Here is a 16,512-nt window from a genome sequence, read left to right on the forward strand (position 1 = left end):
CCCACCTGGTGTTAAGTGGTTACTGGAACCCATAGACAACTACAACGTAAATGCGCCACCCACCTTAAGATATAAGTTCTAAGTTCTGAGTATAGTTACAACGGCTACCCCACCCTTCAAGCCGAAACGCATTACTGCTTTACGGCACAAAAAGGGAGGGCAGTGTACCTACCCGTGCCAGAGCCCGTGCCCTCTTGTGAGAGGTCGTACCACCAGTAATTATGCAAATTATAATTTTGCGGGTTTGATTTTTATTACACGATGTTACTGGTGGTAGGACCTCTTGTGAGTCCGCGCAGGTGAGTACCACCACCCTGCTTATTTCTGCCGTAAAGCAGTAATGCGTTTCGGTTTGAAGGGTGAGACAGCCGTTGTAACTATGTTTGAGACCTTAGCACTTATATCTTAAGGTGGGTGACGCATTTATGTTCTGGATGTCTATGGGTTCCGGTTACCACTTAACACCGGGTGAGCTCGTCCACCTATCTAAGCAATAAAAAAAATCTTTCACCGTGGAAGTCAATCCTGAACATTTGTGAAATACGTATTTTATCAGAAAATTTGGTACCCGCCTGCGGGATTCGAACACCGTTACATCGCTAGATACGAATGCACCGGACGACGTCTTATCCTTTAGGTCACGACGACTTAACGCATGCATTGCATGCAAGCAATATTAATTGAACAAAAAAATCCTTTTTGCTACTACTATCAGAGCGAATAACCTATTCTATAATAATATACTTTCGACATATTTCTACCGCGAAGCATTATGTTCCTTTTTGAAGAGCGAGACAGCCATTTATTTCACCGTACGTCTGAGACGTAGATATCGTGTCTCGAGTTGAGTAACGTCATTAACGCTGTAATGTCGATGGGTTAACCCCAGGACGTTCACCTGGCTATATAATAAGACACAGTATGTTGTCTTGATAAAATGGACCAAAAATTTCATCTTTTGGTGCTTTAGTACAACAAATGTATTCAAGTCACAGTATTTTATTTACAGATTGTATTATATAAGGCGAATGGTTACCGTCGTCTCGTCTGTTATAATAGACAATAATATTCCACTGCGGGGAAGCTTCTTTTGTAACAGTAATGACTAATAAGCAAAGGTCCATCATAAAAAAGTTTTTAGCATAGCTTAAATAACGGGGCGTTATCAGGGTCAATATAAGTGAAACACCAAAAAATACTTGCTCATGGGCAAATTTATTTGAAGAAATGTATACACATACCATCTTAATATATACGGATATGTAGAAGAAGTCTTGGAAAAATGACTAAAATAAATTTTGATTAATTAATGAAATTATATTCTTGACACAAAGAAACTTACAAATTTATTATGTTTTTTTTTTTTTGTTGTTTCCAAACATTTATTTACTATGATACAAATAATATTAACATTCTTCTACGTAGAATAAAATAGAACAAATTTCATAGTGTAGAATTTTCTGTAAAACTTATCTAAACATTGAATGATATTCATTGAATAATAATTACGAAATAAAAAATATAAAATTAACAATCACCAAATAGTAAATTATTATTATTTAAAAATAAAATTTGCCTACTACGTCATTTTATATTCACATTATTTTCTATCTATGAACATTAATATACAAAAGAAAAATATACAACGTTATCAGTGTAGGGAATTATTATTTTTTAATATTATTTACATCTTAAACATTAAAATATATTTAAAATAGCATCACAGTGATTTACGTTAAAATTAAAACTCATAAGACAAGTAATGTTTTTCTCGACAATATGATAAGTTATTTAGTCTTAGTAACGTCTCGAAATTAAATAACAAATTGTTTTAGCAAATCAAATTAGTTTGTATTTTTTTTACTCACAAATCGTTGACTTTAGCCGCTTTATATAGTTTAAATAAAACAAGAAAAAATACGGGGAATTTAATTTAAAATGTAGCTTGATTTTTTCTCTAAGGAGCGTCGTCATTTTGCATCGTAACAATATAAAGTTCAAATTTTGATAATCATTAATTCTTTTTTTTCCAAAGTAGGGTAGGACTAGTGCTTAGTAAACATAAAATTTTACGACAGTACGGTTTTTTTAAATATATAACTTATTATTTGAAAAATTAGGTTTAAAGTTAAACATGGTTTAGAAGTTTTCACTTCCTGACATAGCCTTTTTGTTGAATAAAACAAACGTAATGACATTAGAAAAATATTTGTGTTTGAAATTATTTCAAAATAAAATTTTGTTTTCATCAAACGAATTAATGACTAATAATTAAGATAAGAACATACAGTTTTTTTTTTTACAAAATTGTAAATGTTCAGAATAATTTTATAATTATTGTCTGTGTTTCATTGCTATTAAACATTCATTTTACATTTGAAAATCAAAGCATAACAGTATCTCCGCTTAGTAATACCATCAAATTTAAATCCTTTTTGTGGGTATTTGTCAAGTTTATTATTGCTAAGTTATTATAATAACAATAATAAAATTATTAAAGGTGCGAACTATACTGAGATCTTTGAATTTATACCTCAAGATGGGTGGCGCATTCACGTTGTGGATGTCTGTGGACTCCAGTAACCACTTAACACCAGGTGGGCGGTGAGCTCGTCCACCCATCTAAGCAAAAAAAAAAAACAACCGTGTGGCACTCGGGAACTGCCGCGGTAAAGCTATTGCATAGCATTTTTTATCAACTTTGCAATTATAATTAGACAATGATAATTTAATATTAAAACAATAATAAAACAAGACCACGCTATATTAAACATTAATAAAAGCAAAACCTTAACTGTCCCCTTCATACTCATAAGCTAGACCGCGTGAGAGAGAGATGGGCAGACTTTTCATGATGCGCATGCAGTGTGACGTCACGCCACGCGCTTATTCACAAACACTACACAAGCGCAACGTGTGAATGTGTTGAACGCGAGCTACATGGTAGGGGGAGTGAGGGGTGTAAGGTTTTTTTCGTTACGGAATTTCATGATTCGGTCGCCGCACTCAAGGCCCGCGATAAAAGCTATGCAATAGCTTAAAAAAAATGTGTTCAGTCAGCAACAGGACAAGACATCGTAATGCTCGATTAAGCTTCACTTCACATGACAAATGCACACTCAATGAACTAATTCAAACGACGATTTATAAAAAACAATTAATAACAAAATATTTGTACAGACAATAGAAATTTTCAATATCTCAAAAAAACTATATAGGATATTGTTTGTTGTTACAAATAAAATCCTTACGAGTACAGTATATAGTTTTAGAAAGTGCCTTATATACATAACTTTATACATTAACACCTTTAGTCTTTATGTACTCACTATCGGGTCGCAGTGACAGTATTATAATCTTAGATATGAGTCGTCTATTATCAAAGGTGGCAATCTGTGCATTTGGACAAAAAAATGTTATTGATATGTCGATACAGATTGATTTGAATATAATCATCTCCTTCAAAGAATACGGTTCAAAACCTGCATTAAATAAAGGTTAATACTTAACCTGTTGTTTATGTCGTTCAGAAGAGTTTTGTGACTGCCAATGGAATACAAAGTCAATAATTCGTTTTTCTGATTTACCAATAATTGTCCAGAAGTCACAATGCCGGCTTTGATAATAGTCGACTCATATTTGCGAGTCATAGACGTAATTCAAAGTGCTTATTTACAAACTTATTACAAAGTATTTGAAGTCGCCGTGGCCTAAAGGATAAGACGTCCGGTGCAGTCGCGAGCGATGCGACCGTGTCGCTGTTCGAATCCCGCAGGCGGGTACTAATTTTTCTAATGAAATACGTACTTACAAAAATACTCACGATTGACTTCCACGCTGAAGGAGTAACATCGTGTAACAAAAAATCAAATCCGCATAATTATTATCCGCATATTTGCCTAATTAATGATGGTAGGACGTTCTGTGAGTCCGCACGGGTAGACACCACCATCCCACCTCTTTCTGTCGTGAAGCAGTAATGCGTTTCGGTTTGAAGGGTGAGGCAGCCGTTGTAACTATACTGAGATCTTAGAACTCATATATCAAGTGCGTGGCGGCATTTACGTTGTAGATGTCTATGGGCTCCGGTAACCACTTATCACCAGGTGGCCCGTGAGCTCGTCCCCCATCTAAGCAATAAATAAATAAAACTTATATGGTTTAATTCCTCTTTTTCTACTGTCATGATATGATACTTTATGCTATAGTGGTCGTGACGGAAATAATATAATGCCATTAAAAACGAAAGATTAAATCGTAAAAGAATATTAATTTACACTTTAATAGACAATAGTAAGAGTAATAAATTAATTAATCTGTAATTTACATATAGTACAGGTTTTAATCAGGTATAATAAATAAATAAATATTATACACTCTCTTGAAGATCCAAATAGAATTTCCCGAGCTATCTTAACGTAACTTCGATAAGGGATGATAGATAGTGTTTGAAGAATCCACTAACATCCAGTCGATAAAACAGATTTATCCTCTTTGTAATCCAACAATAATTATTACATAATTTATTAATTTTCTCGTAATCCATATATGCTTATTTTTTGATAAGAGTATTAATTTAAAATAACCAAATTGTTACAAACGCTTTTCCATGAAGAAATTAGGATTATAAAAATTAATAGATCTAAATATTTGATGATTGTATCAATAAAAAATCGTTTAGTATGTTTTAGTCCGTAAAATGATAGTCTATATTAATAATTTCAAAGCCAAGTACTTTATTTCATATAGCTCCAACTATTTAGTCTTTGGGATGACCAACTGGTGTCGTTATTAACAATTTAAAATTGTTCATTTCGTATATTTTTTTAATTTAATATAACTACTAGATTTGATAATTTTACATGACATGTTTATTTTAAATTATTTATACACCAAAAGAAATTTAAGACAGTCTTTCATCAATATAACATTCGATGTAAATTTTAGGAGAAACTTTAAATATTCATCTAGAAATTTAATGTTGTTTATGTACAGAAGTGTACAGAGTATTTTTATTTTATATTTTTCCTAAACTGATCAGAATCATTGAACGTCTGTTCTATAGATTTTCTTATCAAGAGGCTATGGTTGGTACATAGCCACTGCCTTACGCTTATCTACTTTAACAAAAGATACATCTCATCCGAATCTTATAAAATGTTGAATTACCGTTCAAACATAATATGTAGTTATTAAAAATCTAATAGTGTATGGTTAAACAGCCAAACAGATACAATGGGAATTTACTTTAAATATAACACGTCAGTTAATATTGTAACAATAGTAAGAATACTTTACAACATTCTGTATACAATAAAAAAGAAAACATGTTCCTTCAAAGTACATATTTACAAAGAGCCTCATTCAGGTATCCCTGCAAAGATTATCTAGATTCAAAATCTTAGATGACTCTTAAGGAAATTCTTTATGAAGGCTGAAAATTAATGTAAGTCTAGACGCAGCTTTCCCGTGCGTTAGCTAGTAAGGGTGTCCGCGTTGTGACCACTTCTCTCCGCCGTGAAAGTGTACCGCTTGTAACACTGCGACGATCATCTGCTAGCGTTCCGATGCTCTGTGATCAAATCAGTAATCATTGGCATACTTAAAAGACGCTACTTTGAAGATTGGCAACAAAGAGTGTGCTGTCACAATGTAGACTGTTTAAATAATATTAAAGAAAATTGTCATTTAGGTGGTAGGACGTCTTGTGAGTCCGCACAGGTAGGTACCACCGCCCTGCCTATTTCTGCCGTGAAGCAGTAATGCGTTTCGGTTTGAAGGGCGGGGCAGCCGTTGTACTGTTAAAAGTGAGGCCTTAGAACTCATCTCGCAAGGTGGGTGGCGGCATTTACGTTATAGATGTCTGTGGGCTCCGGTAAACACTTATCGCCAGGTGGGCCGTGAGCTAATCCACCCATTTTTGCATTAAAAAAGGTAAGTATTTGTGTAGCTTTACGATGCTGTCCAAAATGGTTACTTTTATTCTAATGATATTAATGTTAGCGGTCAGCTTAGAGAGATAACTTCATTTCTTTTTCCAAGAATGTTCCATTAAGTGGCCTTTCGTATACTTTCTGTTTCTAAGAGGCCTTCCGATGAAATGTATTGAGTATTAAATGGAAGATTATTAGCGAAAACAGTTCGGAATTATTTTTGTACTTTCACTAATACCTATAGTGATGAATAAGATATAATTCCAACGTTAATCATATTAATTCGTTGTTTACCTGAGCATCAGAAGCCGGTGTGTTCGGAGTGTGAGGTGTATTCGACCTCACGTCGTGTTGGAGACTGTGAGCACTCCTTGAGACGCCCACCGGCGGAGAGACCACCGCGCCGTATGGGGGCGGCTCGGGAGGTCGCTCGATGTCGTGTGTGCAGTGAAAATCTGCACGAATTGACAATGTTTTAATGAAGAAAATCAAATGATGAAAATAACAAAAACGATACCATGGTATATTATTGCCTCCAGGGTTCTGAAACTGCGACACTTTAAGACAAATCGTTTTTTTTTGTATGGGAACTAGCGACATCTTGTAGCGGATGCCCCTAAACTTATATGTTGTTAAAGTTGAGGCATTTTATTATTATGTAACTAAACACAGAAAATTAATAAAAAATATAGACAACAGATAGAGACAAATTGATTAAATTTTATCAATTTGCGGTTTCTGAAAATTTACTTAATCCTTCATTAAAAATTAAATATAAGATAGACAATTGGTTACTGCCATCTACAGGAGCCATAAGAAACTAATCGAAGCGAAGCCATCTAGTGGCCGACGCCCGTAAACATTTTTGTTGAGTGCTTGAGCTGCTTATCTATAACAATTTTTTGTGTATTATTTATGATTGCCTCGATCGTTCTTAATAGACTCGAATGCTTCTAGTCGCACTCCGGTTTGGATGTTACCATGCAAGTAAGAGCTCAGTGAAATTGAATAATATTTTGAGCACAAGCTGCAACAAAAAATCTTCCATAAATCTTAACTTGACTAGGGAGACTGAAGGTTCAAATATTGTTGGTCGAAACTTAATATATAAATCAAGATTTTATTGAAATTAGTTTTACGGTGATTCAGGTTTATGTCAGTTTCTATGATAACAACTTCTGAATTAGCATTTTTCATCTCTGTTTATTAAATTATTTTTCTTTACAATGTAATAGACATTATATCACAATATATTATCGAGCATATGACCAAATGTTTAACATCAAGACCAACTGAAAACATAGTGACTATAAAAAAAAAAAACTTTGACCTACCCTCGTTTTACTTACCTTTGCCGAGGGGTACAACGTCAGGATTCTTATCGTCCGGCTGGAGCGGTGAATGATGTGTGCTATGCAAGGAGCCTTTATACGCTTTCACCGTCTGTATCGGCACTAAGGATGAAAGAACTTTGTGAAAATCTATTTTCAAAAGCGACTGATAGCATCATGTTGATGAATATTAATATTCTGTTATATTTTTAAGCTATTGCACAGATTTTATCGCGGGCTTTGGGCGCGGCTTAAGAGCGGAATCGTGAAATTCCGTAACGAAAAAAAAAACCTTCCACCCCTCACTACGCCTACTATGTAGCTCGCGTTCAACACATTCACACGTTGCGCTTGTGTAGTGTTTAAAGTAAGAAGTTTAAACACTGATTTATGTACTATCAAAATATGTGATATAATTTCGTGCGTAACACAACGATAGCGCGATTTAGCTTTTGCGTCAAGAGCCATCTATCGGTGACAAACGGAATTGTAAAATAGAAAATTATATCACATTAAAATGCGTTGGGCGTGCCATTTTCTATCGCTTAGTCGAATAATTTTATTACTACTCTTACTACTCATTCAGTGATTGGAGTGGAATTAAAAATAAACTGGCTAAACCGTTGATTCTGGGCGAATGAGAGTTAGAACTAGCGTCCAAAGGCGTGTCTCTATCCCATGTAGCGCCCTCTAGTGAGTGCGTGGTCAAACTGGAATACTCACAATGTAGCAGATTCATTGAAAGTTAGCCCACTGAGTTTCTCGCCGGATCTTATTTTATTGTTGTTTCAATATTAAATTATTATTGTCGATTTATTATTGCATAAGTTGATAAAAATGCTATGCAATAGCTTTACCGCGGCAGTCTCCGAGTGCCACACGTATTTTTTTGATACAGAACAGCATAAGTTATATTCCACCTTCATGTCTCGTAGTGATTGGAAGAAATCATGTTTTAATGACAGCACCAATTAATCAACACCCGACTGGCCATTAGCTCGACGGCTCATACAATGATAAAATTAATGAAAAAGAAATAAGTGTTATTCGTATTTTATATCGCGATCGTCACAGCCAAGCTGGCAGGTTTTCACTAGTACTCTATAAATATTTGAACGATCCAAATTGTTTGGGCCCGCATCGATATAATTTTGTTACGATTACCGGTCACGCTATACAGAAGTTAGGTCTTAAATACACCTGGTACAGCCTTGGTACTGAAAGCAATAGGTTTCGGGTATTGATGATCAATGGATGCGTATCATTATCTTGTATTTTTTTTTGGAACGAAGTTCCTTATGGGACGATGCGGAGAGGTACCCTAACCGGGTAAAAACGTCCGTAACGTAAGATTTTTATTAGTAATGCACACAGTGTACGACTTAATTTTGTAATAACGTACAAAAAATACCATATTTTTTATAATTTATTATGAATAAATTAAGTAGATATATATACCCGAAATTATTTTCTTAATACCTCAAATAGAACTTAAAATTAATTTTTTCATTCAACATTATTTTTATAATAAGGAACTTCGTTCCTATCCGGTGTCCCACGACGCCACACATCTTCTTATTTGCTTAGATGGATAAACAGCTATGAATAAATGCCCCCGCCTACTCCTATATAGAGACATGAGTTACAGGTCTCATTATTATATGTACAATGGCTGCCCCACTCTAAAAACCGAAACGCATTACTGCTTCACGGCAGAAATTAGCAAGGTCAACTACGCATCCGTACGCATGTGTGCTCACAGGCCGCTCTATCATCACTAAGATAGCAAACCGAACTAAATATCAAAGATTTTTTTAACCCTGATTATAATGACCAGGTTATTAGGTCAATATTACATTACTACAATATTTTATAAACTTATTTAATGCTCTTGCAGGCAAACTAGCATACGGCCCACCTGATGGTGAGTGTTTATCGTCGCCCATGGACTTCAGCATTGCCAGGGGCAGAGCCAAGCCGCTGCCTACCATGCTTTTGAAGTTTAATCAAAGGATACTTTTTTTTTTTAAATAAATCTCTATAATTAAACCATAAACCTTCTATTTCAATTGAAAACGAACAAATACACGTGGTATAAAAGAAAAATACGTAATAAGTACCTATTTGAATTCTATTATAATACTATTTTCGATTCCATGGCATTAGTGTAGGCTCGATTACTATTGACAAAGCAGCTTAGTTCGCTGTCTTAGAACAAACGTTAGAGCTTTATTGTATTCTATTATTTAGGATAAAAGCTCGTTTTCGAATACACACCGATATTTATTATGAGAAATGTCTGTCAAACGTATCTATTATATTATTGACTAGATGATGGTTTTTTTTTGATAACGCCATTTTGTTGTGTCTTTAGAGCGGTTAGTTGCCCTCAGTTAAGAAAAATAGTATTATTATTCGCCAATAGATGTCGGGTAAAGTTGATTATTGAAAACACGAATAAAACAACATTTTCTGAAAATAAATCGTAGCTAGATCGATTTATCGCCCCCGAAATCCCCTGTATACTAAATTTTATGAAAATCGTTGGAGCCGTTTCCGAGATTCAGATTATATATATATAATGTATTATTTTATTTGTATCAAAATACAGTTTAGTTTTGTAAAACTATAGCAATTGAGTTGCTCTTATAAAGAGAAACAACATTTAAAGCTATTACTTCACCATTATTTTTATATCTTTTTTATAATTTAATATTGCAAAAATGCTCTTTCTATGTCTAATGTTCTAATGTTTCAATAATCGAAATTCTATTTATGTCATCTATAGAAGAATGATATAAATAACATATTAACCTCTTTAAGGATTAATCGTATAGAGGTTACATATATATTAATATACAAGAATTGCACGTTTAAAGGTATAAGATTTGATATAAAACCGTAAAAGTATTTGTAATTATATTCTAATATGAATTTATGATCAGTGGGCTTAGTGCGAGTCTTTTTAACGTTCTCGATAGCGTAAGCGTTAATTCAAATTTGTCTCGTATAGTGTAGTAAAATTTTACTACAGCTCGGTTATGAGTCCACACAGGTAGGTACTACTATAACGCCTACTTTTGCTGCTGTGGTCCGGCGTTCCGGCTTGATAATTGCTGGCGATTGCCTTTATAAACTTTAATTGAAGCTGACGATTTCATTATAACTGAAATTATGTCTGAAAATCGTGAAGTCGTCGTGGCCTAAAGGATAAGACGTCCGGTGCATTCGTATGTAGCGATGCAACGGTGTTCGAATCCCGCAGGCGGGTACCAATTTTTCAAATGAAATACGTACTCAACAAATGTTCACGATTGACTTCCACGGTGAAGGAATAACATCGTGTAATAAAAATGAAACCCGCAAAATTATAATTTGCGTAATTACTTACTGGTGGTAGGACCTCTTGTGAGTCCGCGCAGGGTGGGTACCACCACCCTGCCTATTTCTGCCGTGAAGCAGTAATGCGTTTCGGTTTGAAGGGTGGGGCAGCCGTCGTTACTATACTTGAGACCTTAGAACTTGTATCTCAAGGTGGGTGGCACATTTTACGTTGTGTATGTCTATGGGCTCCAGTAACCACTTAACATCAGGTGGGCTGTGAGCTCGTCCACCCACCTAAGCAATAAAAAAAAAATAAAAAAAAAAAATGGATCGTGGCCTTCACATTGTGGTGTCTATGAGCTCCCGTATTTAGTGAAAATAAACCGTGGCTTGAAATATTTTTTCTATGTCCATAAATAGATTACGTTATCCGTATTTGTGTGTAGTATTGAAGTTGTTAAATATATCTAAGGTATTCGATAAAAAAAAAAACGTGTGGCACTCGGGAACTGCGGCAGGAAAGCTATTGCATAGCAATTTATGCAATTATAATTAAACAATGATAATTTAATATTAAAACAATAATAAAACAAGACCACGCTATATTAAACATTAATAAAAGCAAAATCTTAACTGTCCCCTTCACACTCATAAGCTAGACCGCGCGCGAGAGAGAGAGAGAGAGAGAGAGAGAGATGATTTTCATGAAGCGCATGCAGTGTGACGTCACACCACGCGCTTATTCACAAACACTACACAAGCGCAACGTGTGAATGTGATGAACGCGAGCTACATGGTAGGCGGAGTGATGTGTGTTAGGTTTTTTTCGTTACGAAATTTCATGATTCGGTCGCCGCGCTCAAGGCCCGCGATAAAAGCTATGCAATAGCTTAAAAGCTCAACACAGCAAAAAAAGAAAATTATGTCTGTCAGCTTTGACGCGCGACTAGAGTTTACTATTTGAAACGCTGCCATTTAGTTTATTAGATACATATCTTGTGCCACGAAAAACAATTATAATTTGCCGTGTTCTTCTGAGGTAGCGCTAAATAAAATATAAGATATTAAATTAAAATTAATCCAATTAAACTTACTCAAATCTAGTAGCTTTGACAACATATTATTTTTTCGTGCAATGTATTAAACAATAGCCGGCTATGCCAAATTTATAGACCTTTTACCAAATTGAAACTAAATGGAACGTGACAATTGAATACAATAAGCTTGGTTATTTAAATTTTATACGATAAAGCCCATTATTCTATTTGAATAAAAAACGTAAAGCTTGATTTAACTACCCATTAAATTTACGTACCGAGGAGGTATTTAATTGAAATCGATCCTTAAAGAGTACTTCCAAAGGTAGACGAAGCAAAGGGATTTAGCACATGGGTCTCTCGTATTAAATAAATAATTAACAGAGTGTAACCGTGACCATTCGTGAGCATACTTCACGTGACGTATATTTTCCCCATACAAAAGTTACGTATCTAAAATTCGCTTCCTCTATCTTTCGGTCAAGTGGAAACTTCCATCATTCAAGCGACTCCGTTTTTACCCCCGTAGTGGTTCCTAAGATGTATGGCTCTTTGTTAGTACTAGCGTGTTTATTTCGCCTTTCCAACATTCGGACAAAACGATTTGTCTGCGTTTAAAGTTGTTTGAGATGAGTTCGGAAGAAGAGTGATTGGACGCAACTATCTAATTACAGTTCTATTAAAATAACAGTAGTCGTCCAAGGTAATAAGCAGGGGATCAATGCTAGTTTGTTGTCCTAAGATTGAACTAAGGAACACAATTTTTTATCATTTGTTCTCCTAAAATTACCAATATCAATGAATATCAGTCGCATATATTTTTAGAGTTGATTCAAAGACCATCGATTTCAAAATGAGTAAGAAAACTTAAAATTGCACTTTGAAATTGAATTTTACTCTTAATGTTAAAAGGCAGTCGTTTGCCGAGGAAGTTAATAAAAATGTCCAAGTAGGTTGACGTGACGTCCGCAATTCCAGTGAAAATATAGAGGGACATAAATCAAATGCAGCCGTGTAGAGGCGTAGTCGAAAACCCTGGTCACGCGGAAACGCCGTCCTCGTGAGAACTCCGCGCCGAGCGAACCCCTATTGATTCCTGCACCGTACTGAATGCGGAATTTTATTGCTTTTCCGTGTTTTCTGGGTCCAAATACGATGCACAGATTTACGAATCTTAAATAACGCTAACGTTTTTCTTTTTCACACATCAATTCGATTACTTGGGTTCCAAAATTATACGCTTGTTTGTGGTGAGTTGAATGAATTATCAATTGAAGCTGAGGATTTTCTAAATTGGCTCATCGACCGCGCATTACTATTAGGTACATCGTGTATCAAAATTAAATGAAATCAACTGTATCGAGTAACTCTTTCATCGAGTTTAAGCCTTAACTAACGGAAACTATAACATCAACTAAATCATAACTATTTCAGGATGAAGATAACTAGAAATGGTTTGACTACTATCTTTACTAGTTTGAAAAATTATAGGTTGAGTTAAAAATAATGTTGTAGCATATTAAAATACACTTATTTGAAGCATGTAAGTATAGGATGAAATATTATTTAAAAATGAGGAAGCTAAATAAACTGAGCCACATTCCACAATGAATATCACTGAATATGAAATACACCCATTTGTTAAAATTATTTATGTGGGAGCTGAGATAGAAAGAAATAGAAAAATAAATAGAAATCTTCGCTGAAATACAAAAAACTACTGAATTTCAATCAAGCACGTACTACATACAGTCTCTATCACGACAAACACACTTATAATAATAACATTACATGGTTTAAGTATCATTGCATCGCTTGTAAAACATTCGGATGTATTAAGAGACCATATACTCAGTACCACCACTGTTTAACCCATTTCTGCAGTACATTTAAAAATATAATAATCAAGAAGTCAATGATTAATAATCTATATACTTATATATTATAAAAATGAATTGCTGTTCGTTAGTCTCGCTAAAACTCGAGAACGGCTGGACCGATTTGGCTAATTTTGGTCTTTAATTATTTGTGGAAGTCCAGAGAAGGTTTAAAAGGTAGATAAATATGAAAATGCTCGGAATTAAATAAAAATAACAATTTTGTTTTTCCTTTGATGTGTCCCCCGTCGCGTCGGACGGATTCCGTTTGTTTGTTTTAAGTTTATTTTATAGAAAAGTTTAGGTCTTTTATTTATCGATTGAGGCACTACGAAGTGTGTCGGGTCACCTAGTGATAAATAATTACCTTCATACTGCATTGGTCTATGTTGTCTTCTTCTCGCCCAAAGAGCCAGAGATATAGTTGCGACCAACACGCAAACGGCCACAGCGATTGCCGCAAGTAGCCAATTCCTGTCAATTTGGACTTCCGTGGTCTTCGCTTCTACGAAGAAATCAATAGTTTTAAATGATATTTTAATTTCATTATCTCGCTCAAAATGATATTTACTTAATGCGAAACGATCCTTAATATTATTATAATGTCAAAAAGATAGCCATAGCTATAACGTTACAAGACGTGCTACAAGATATTGAGATTCTGGATAGCAAGAAAGTAAGTAATATTGTTAAATGGCTATCAGCCACCAGTTAGCCACATTAGGATTAAAAAGATTTTTATTAAACCATATTATTCCATCATCGGAAAAGTCGGTAGGCAGCGGCTTGGCTCTGCCCCTGGCATTGCTGAAGTCCATGGGCGACGGTAACCACTCACCATCATGTGGGCCGTATGCTCGTCTGCCTACAAAGGCAATAAAAAAAAACTATAGTAACCTGTAGTAAGTCTTTCTTTAGAAAAATGTGCCTATCGGCGTGATTCGAAAACCAGCTTGATCGCATCGTTTCAATTCTTTTTTTTTTTTTTTTTTTTTTTTTTTATTTTTTTTTTTTTTTATGATTGAAAGTTTACTGGTGGCCCGAAGGCCTTTCCAGTTTCACCAGGACACGTGGGCGAGCAAAGGCTCAGCCAGGAGAGGTGGGATTTGCTAACAGCTACCCGAGCGCCTCCGAAGGAGACCTAACAGCTCAAGAGTAGCTGCTTCGCGAATGAATCTACTACCGGATCGGAATCGCGACCCGCTGAGAAGATCCGGCGAGAAACTCAGCGGGCTGATGCATGGGTTAGGTTGCACGTCGACCTCTTTGTCGAGTTCGACGAGTACGGTTACCGGGGTCCCTAAGCCTGCCCCTAGTATTAGAGCTGAAGGCATCTAATGCAAAGGTTATTGGATCTGATGGATCCGTAAGGACGTGTCTAGGGCGTCGACGGTGACTGGCTCCTGCATGATCAGGATTCGGGGAGTAGTCAGCGGCGGCAACGATAAGGCGATTATCATGACGCATAGCCTTATCGAAGTATCGTTCCGACGCTGACTTCATGTATTTCCGAATTGATTCGAGGCCCAGGTCGTCGTGTAGGTCAACGTTCCTCACGAACCACGGAGCCCCGACAGCTAACCTGCAAAAGCGGGATTGTAGGGATTGGAGGGTGTCTATGTGTGTGCGGGCCGCGTGAGCGAACACCACACTCGCGTAAGTCATGACGGGCCTTATGCAAGTTTTGTAAAGTGTCACCTTGTTCCGAAGGGACATTTTACTCCGCTTACAGATCATGGGGTAGAGTCTACCGAGAATAAACGCGGCACGGTCACGGACTGATTTTATATGCGGGCGGAATGTCATCGATGCATCCAGGGTAACGCCCAGGTACTTGACCTTCCTGGCCCAGGGTATGGGTTGTCTAAAGAGAGTAATCGGGGGTGTGAGATTCCTCCTCCTAATCCGGGAGGAAATCCGTGTGGAGCTTCCCCTCTGAAATAGCACCGCAGTACTTTTCGCTGGGTTGATGTCTATGCGCCATTTTCGGAACCACTGTCCTAGGGCTAGGGCTGCGCTCTGAAGCTTCTTCGCGATTAGGGACTTATTTCTACTAGAATAGTAGACAGTCGTGTCGTCGGCGAATAAAGCTAAATGGGTCGGCGGCGACCGGGGAATATCGTTGACGAATAAGCTAAATAGGAGGGGTGAGAGGACAGAGCCTTGCGGGACTCCAGCTGTGAGAGGTCGTGGGGAGGAGCGGGTTCCCTCGACTCGATATCGAAAAGAGCGGTTCGACAAGAAGTCCCGTATGATGAGCACGAGACTATCCGGCACGCCCATGTTGAATAGTTTGAAAATCAAACCGTTGTGCCAGACTTTGTCGAACGCTTTTGCGACGTCGAAGAAGAGAGCTCCCGTGTATAACGGTTTTGGTCGATTAAGCCCCACAAGAATATGCTCCGTGAGGCGGTGCACCTGTTGAACGCATGAGTGATTTGTACGGAATCCGAATTGTTCATCGATGAGAATGCCCTTTGATGAGACGAAGTCTCTGAGGCGTTTGTAGAGCAGACGCTCATACAGTTTGCCTAGAGACATGAGGAGGCTAATCGGGCGATAGCTCGTCGGATGATTTTTTGGTTTACCGGGTTTATGTATGCCGATAACGTCCGCTTCTTTCCACACCGCGGGAAAGATACAGTTCGCCATAGCGGCATTGAAAATAGATGCCAACATCACGATGAGTTGGACGGGTAGAAGTTTAATAACGCAGTTAGATATACCGTCGGAACCGGGAGCCTTGCGAGGACGTAGGTCTTTGATCAAGTCTTTAACTTCCATCGGGGTGACGGGTGGTAACGCATCCGAGGGTGGCAAGGAGGCTCTGCGTTCTACCTCACTGTCTACTAATTCTACATGAACAGGGTCCACGGATTGAGTGCTGGGCGTGCACTGGGTTTGCAATGTATCGGCCAGCAGCTCTGCTTTTTCGTCATCATCAAAGGTCGCGAGTCGGCCTGAGGGGCCTACGAGAGGGGGCATAGTTACTACCGTATCCGATTTGAGA

The 16,512-nt window shown here is 36.9% G+C and overlaps 1 protein-coding gene across 1 annotated transcript in view; it reads right to left on the bottom strand.

Annotated features, from left to right (window-relative positions):
* Positions 1-1,196: 1,196 nt before the first annotated feature.
* Positions 1,197-16,512, bottom strand: part of LOC114239698 (kin of IRRE-like protein 2) — a 198,986-nt gene continuing 183,670 nt past the window's right edge. The window contains exons 14-17 of the mRNA XM_028170043.2: positions 13,870-14,007; positions 7,283-7,387; positions 6,228-6,388; positions 1,197-5,572 (exon numbers count right to left, since the gene is read on the bottom strand). Coding sequence (XP_028025844.2) covers positions 5,453-5,572; positions 6,228-6,388; positions 7,283-7,387; positions 13,870-14,007 — 524 coding nt within the window. The 3' untranslated portion in view covers positions 1,197-5,452. The remainder of the gene's footprint in view (positions 5,573-6,227; positions 6,389-7,282; positions 7,388-13,869; positions 14,008-16,512) is intronic.

Source organism: Bombyx mandarina, chromosome 13 (assembly GCF_030267445.1).
Source record: "Bombyx mandarina strain Sakado chromosome 13, ASM3026744v2".
NCBI classification, from domain to species: domain Eukaryota; kingdom Metazoa; phylum Arthropoda; class Insecta; order Lepidoptera; family Bombycidae; genus Bombyx; species Bombyx mandarina.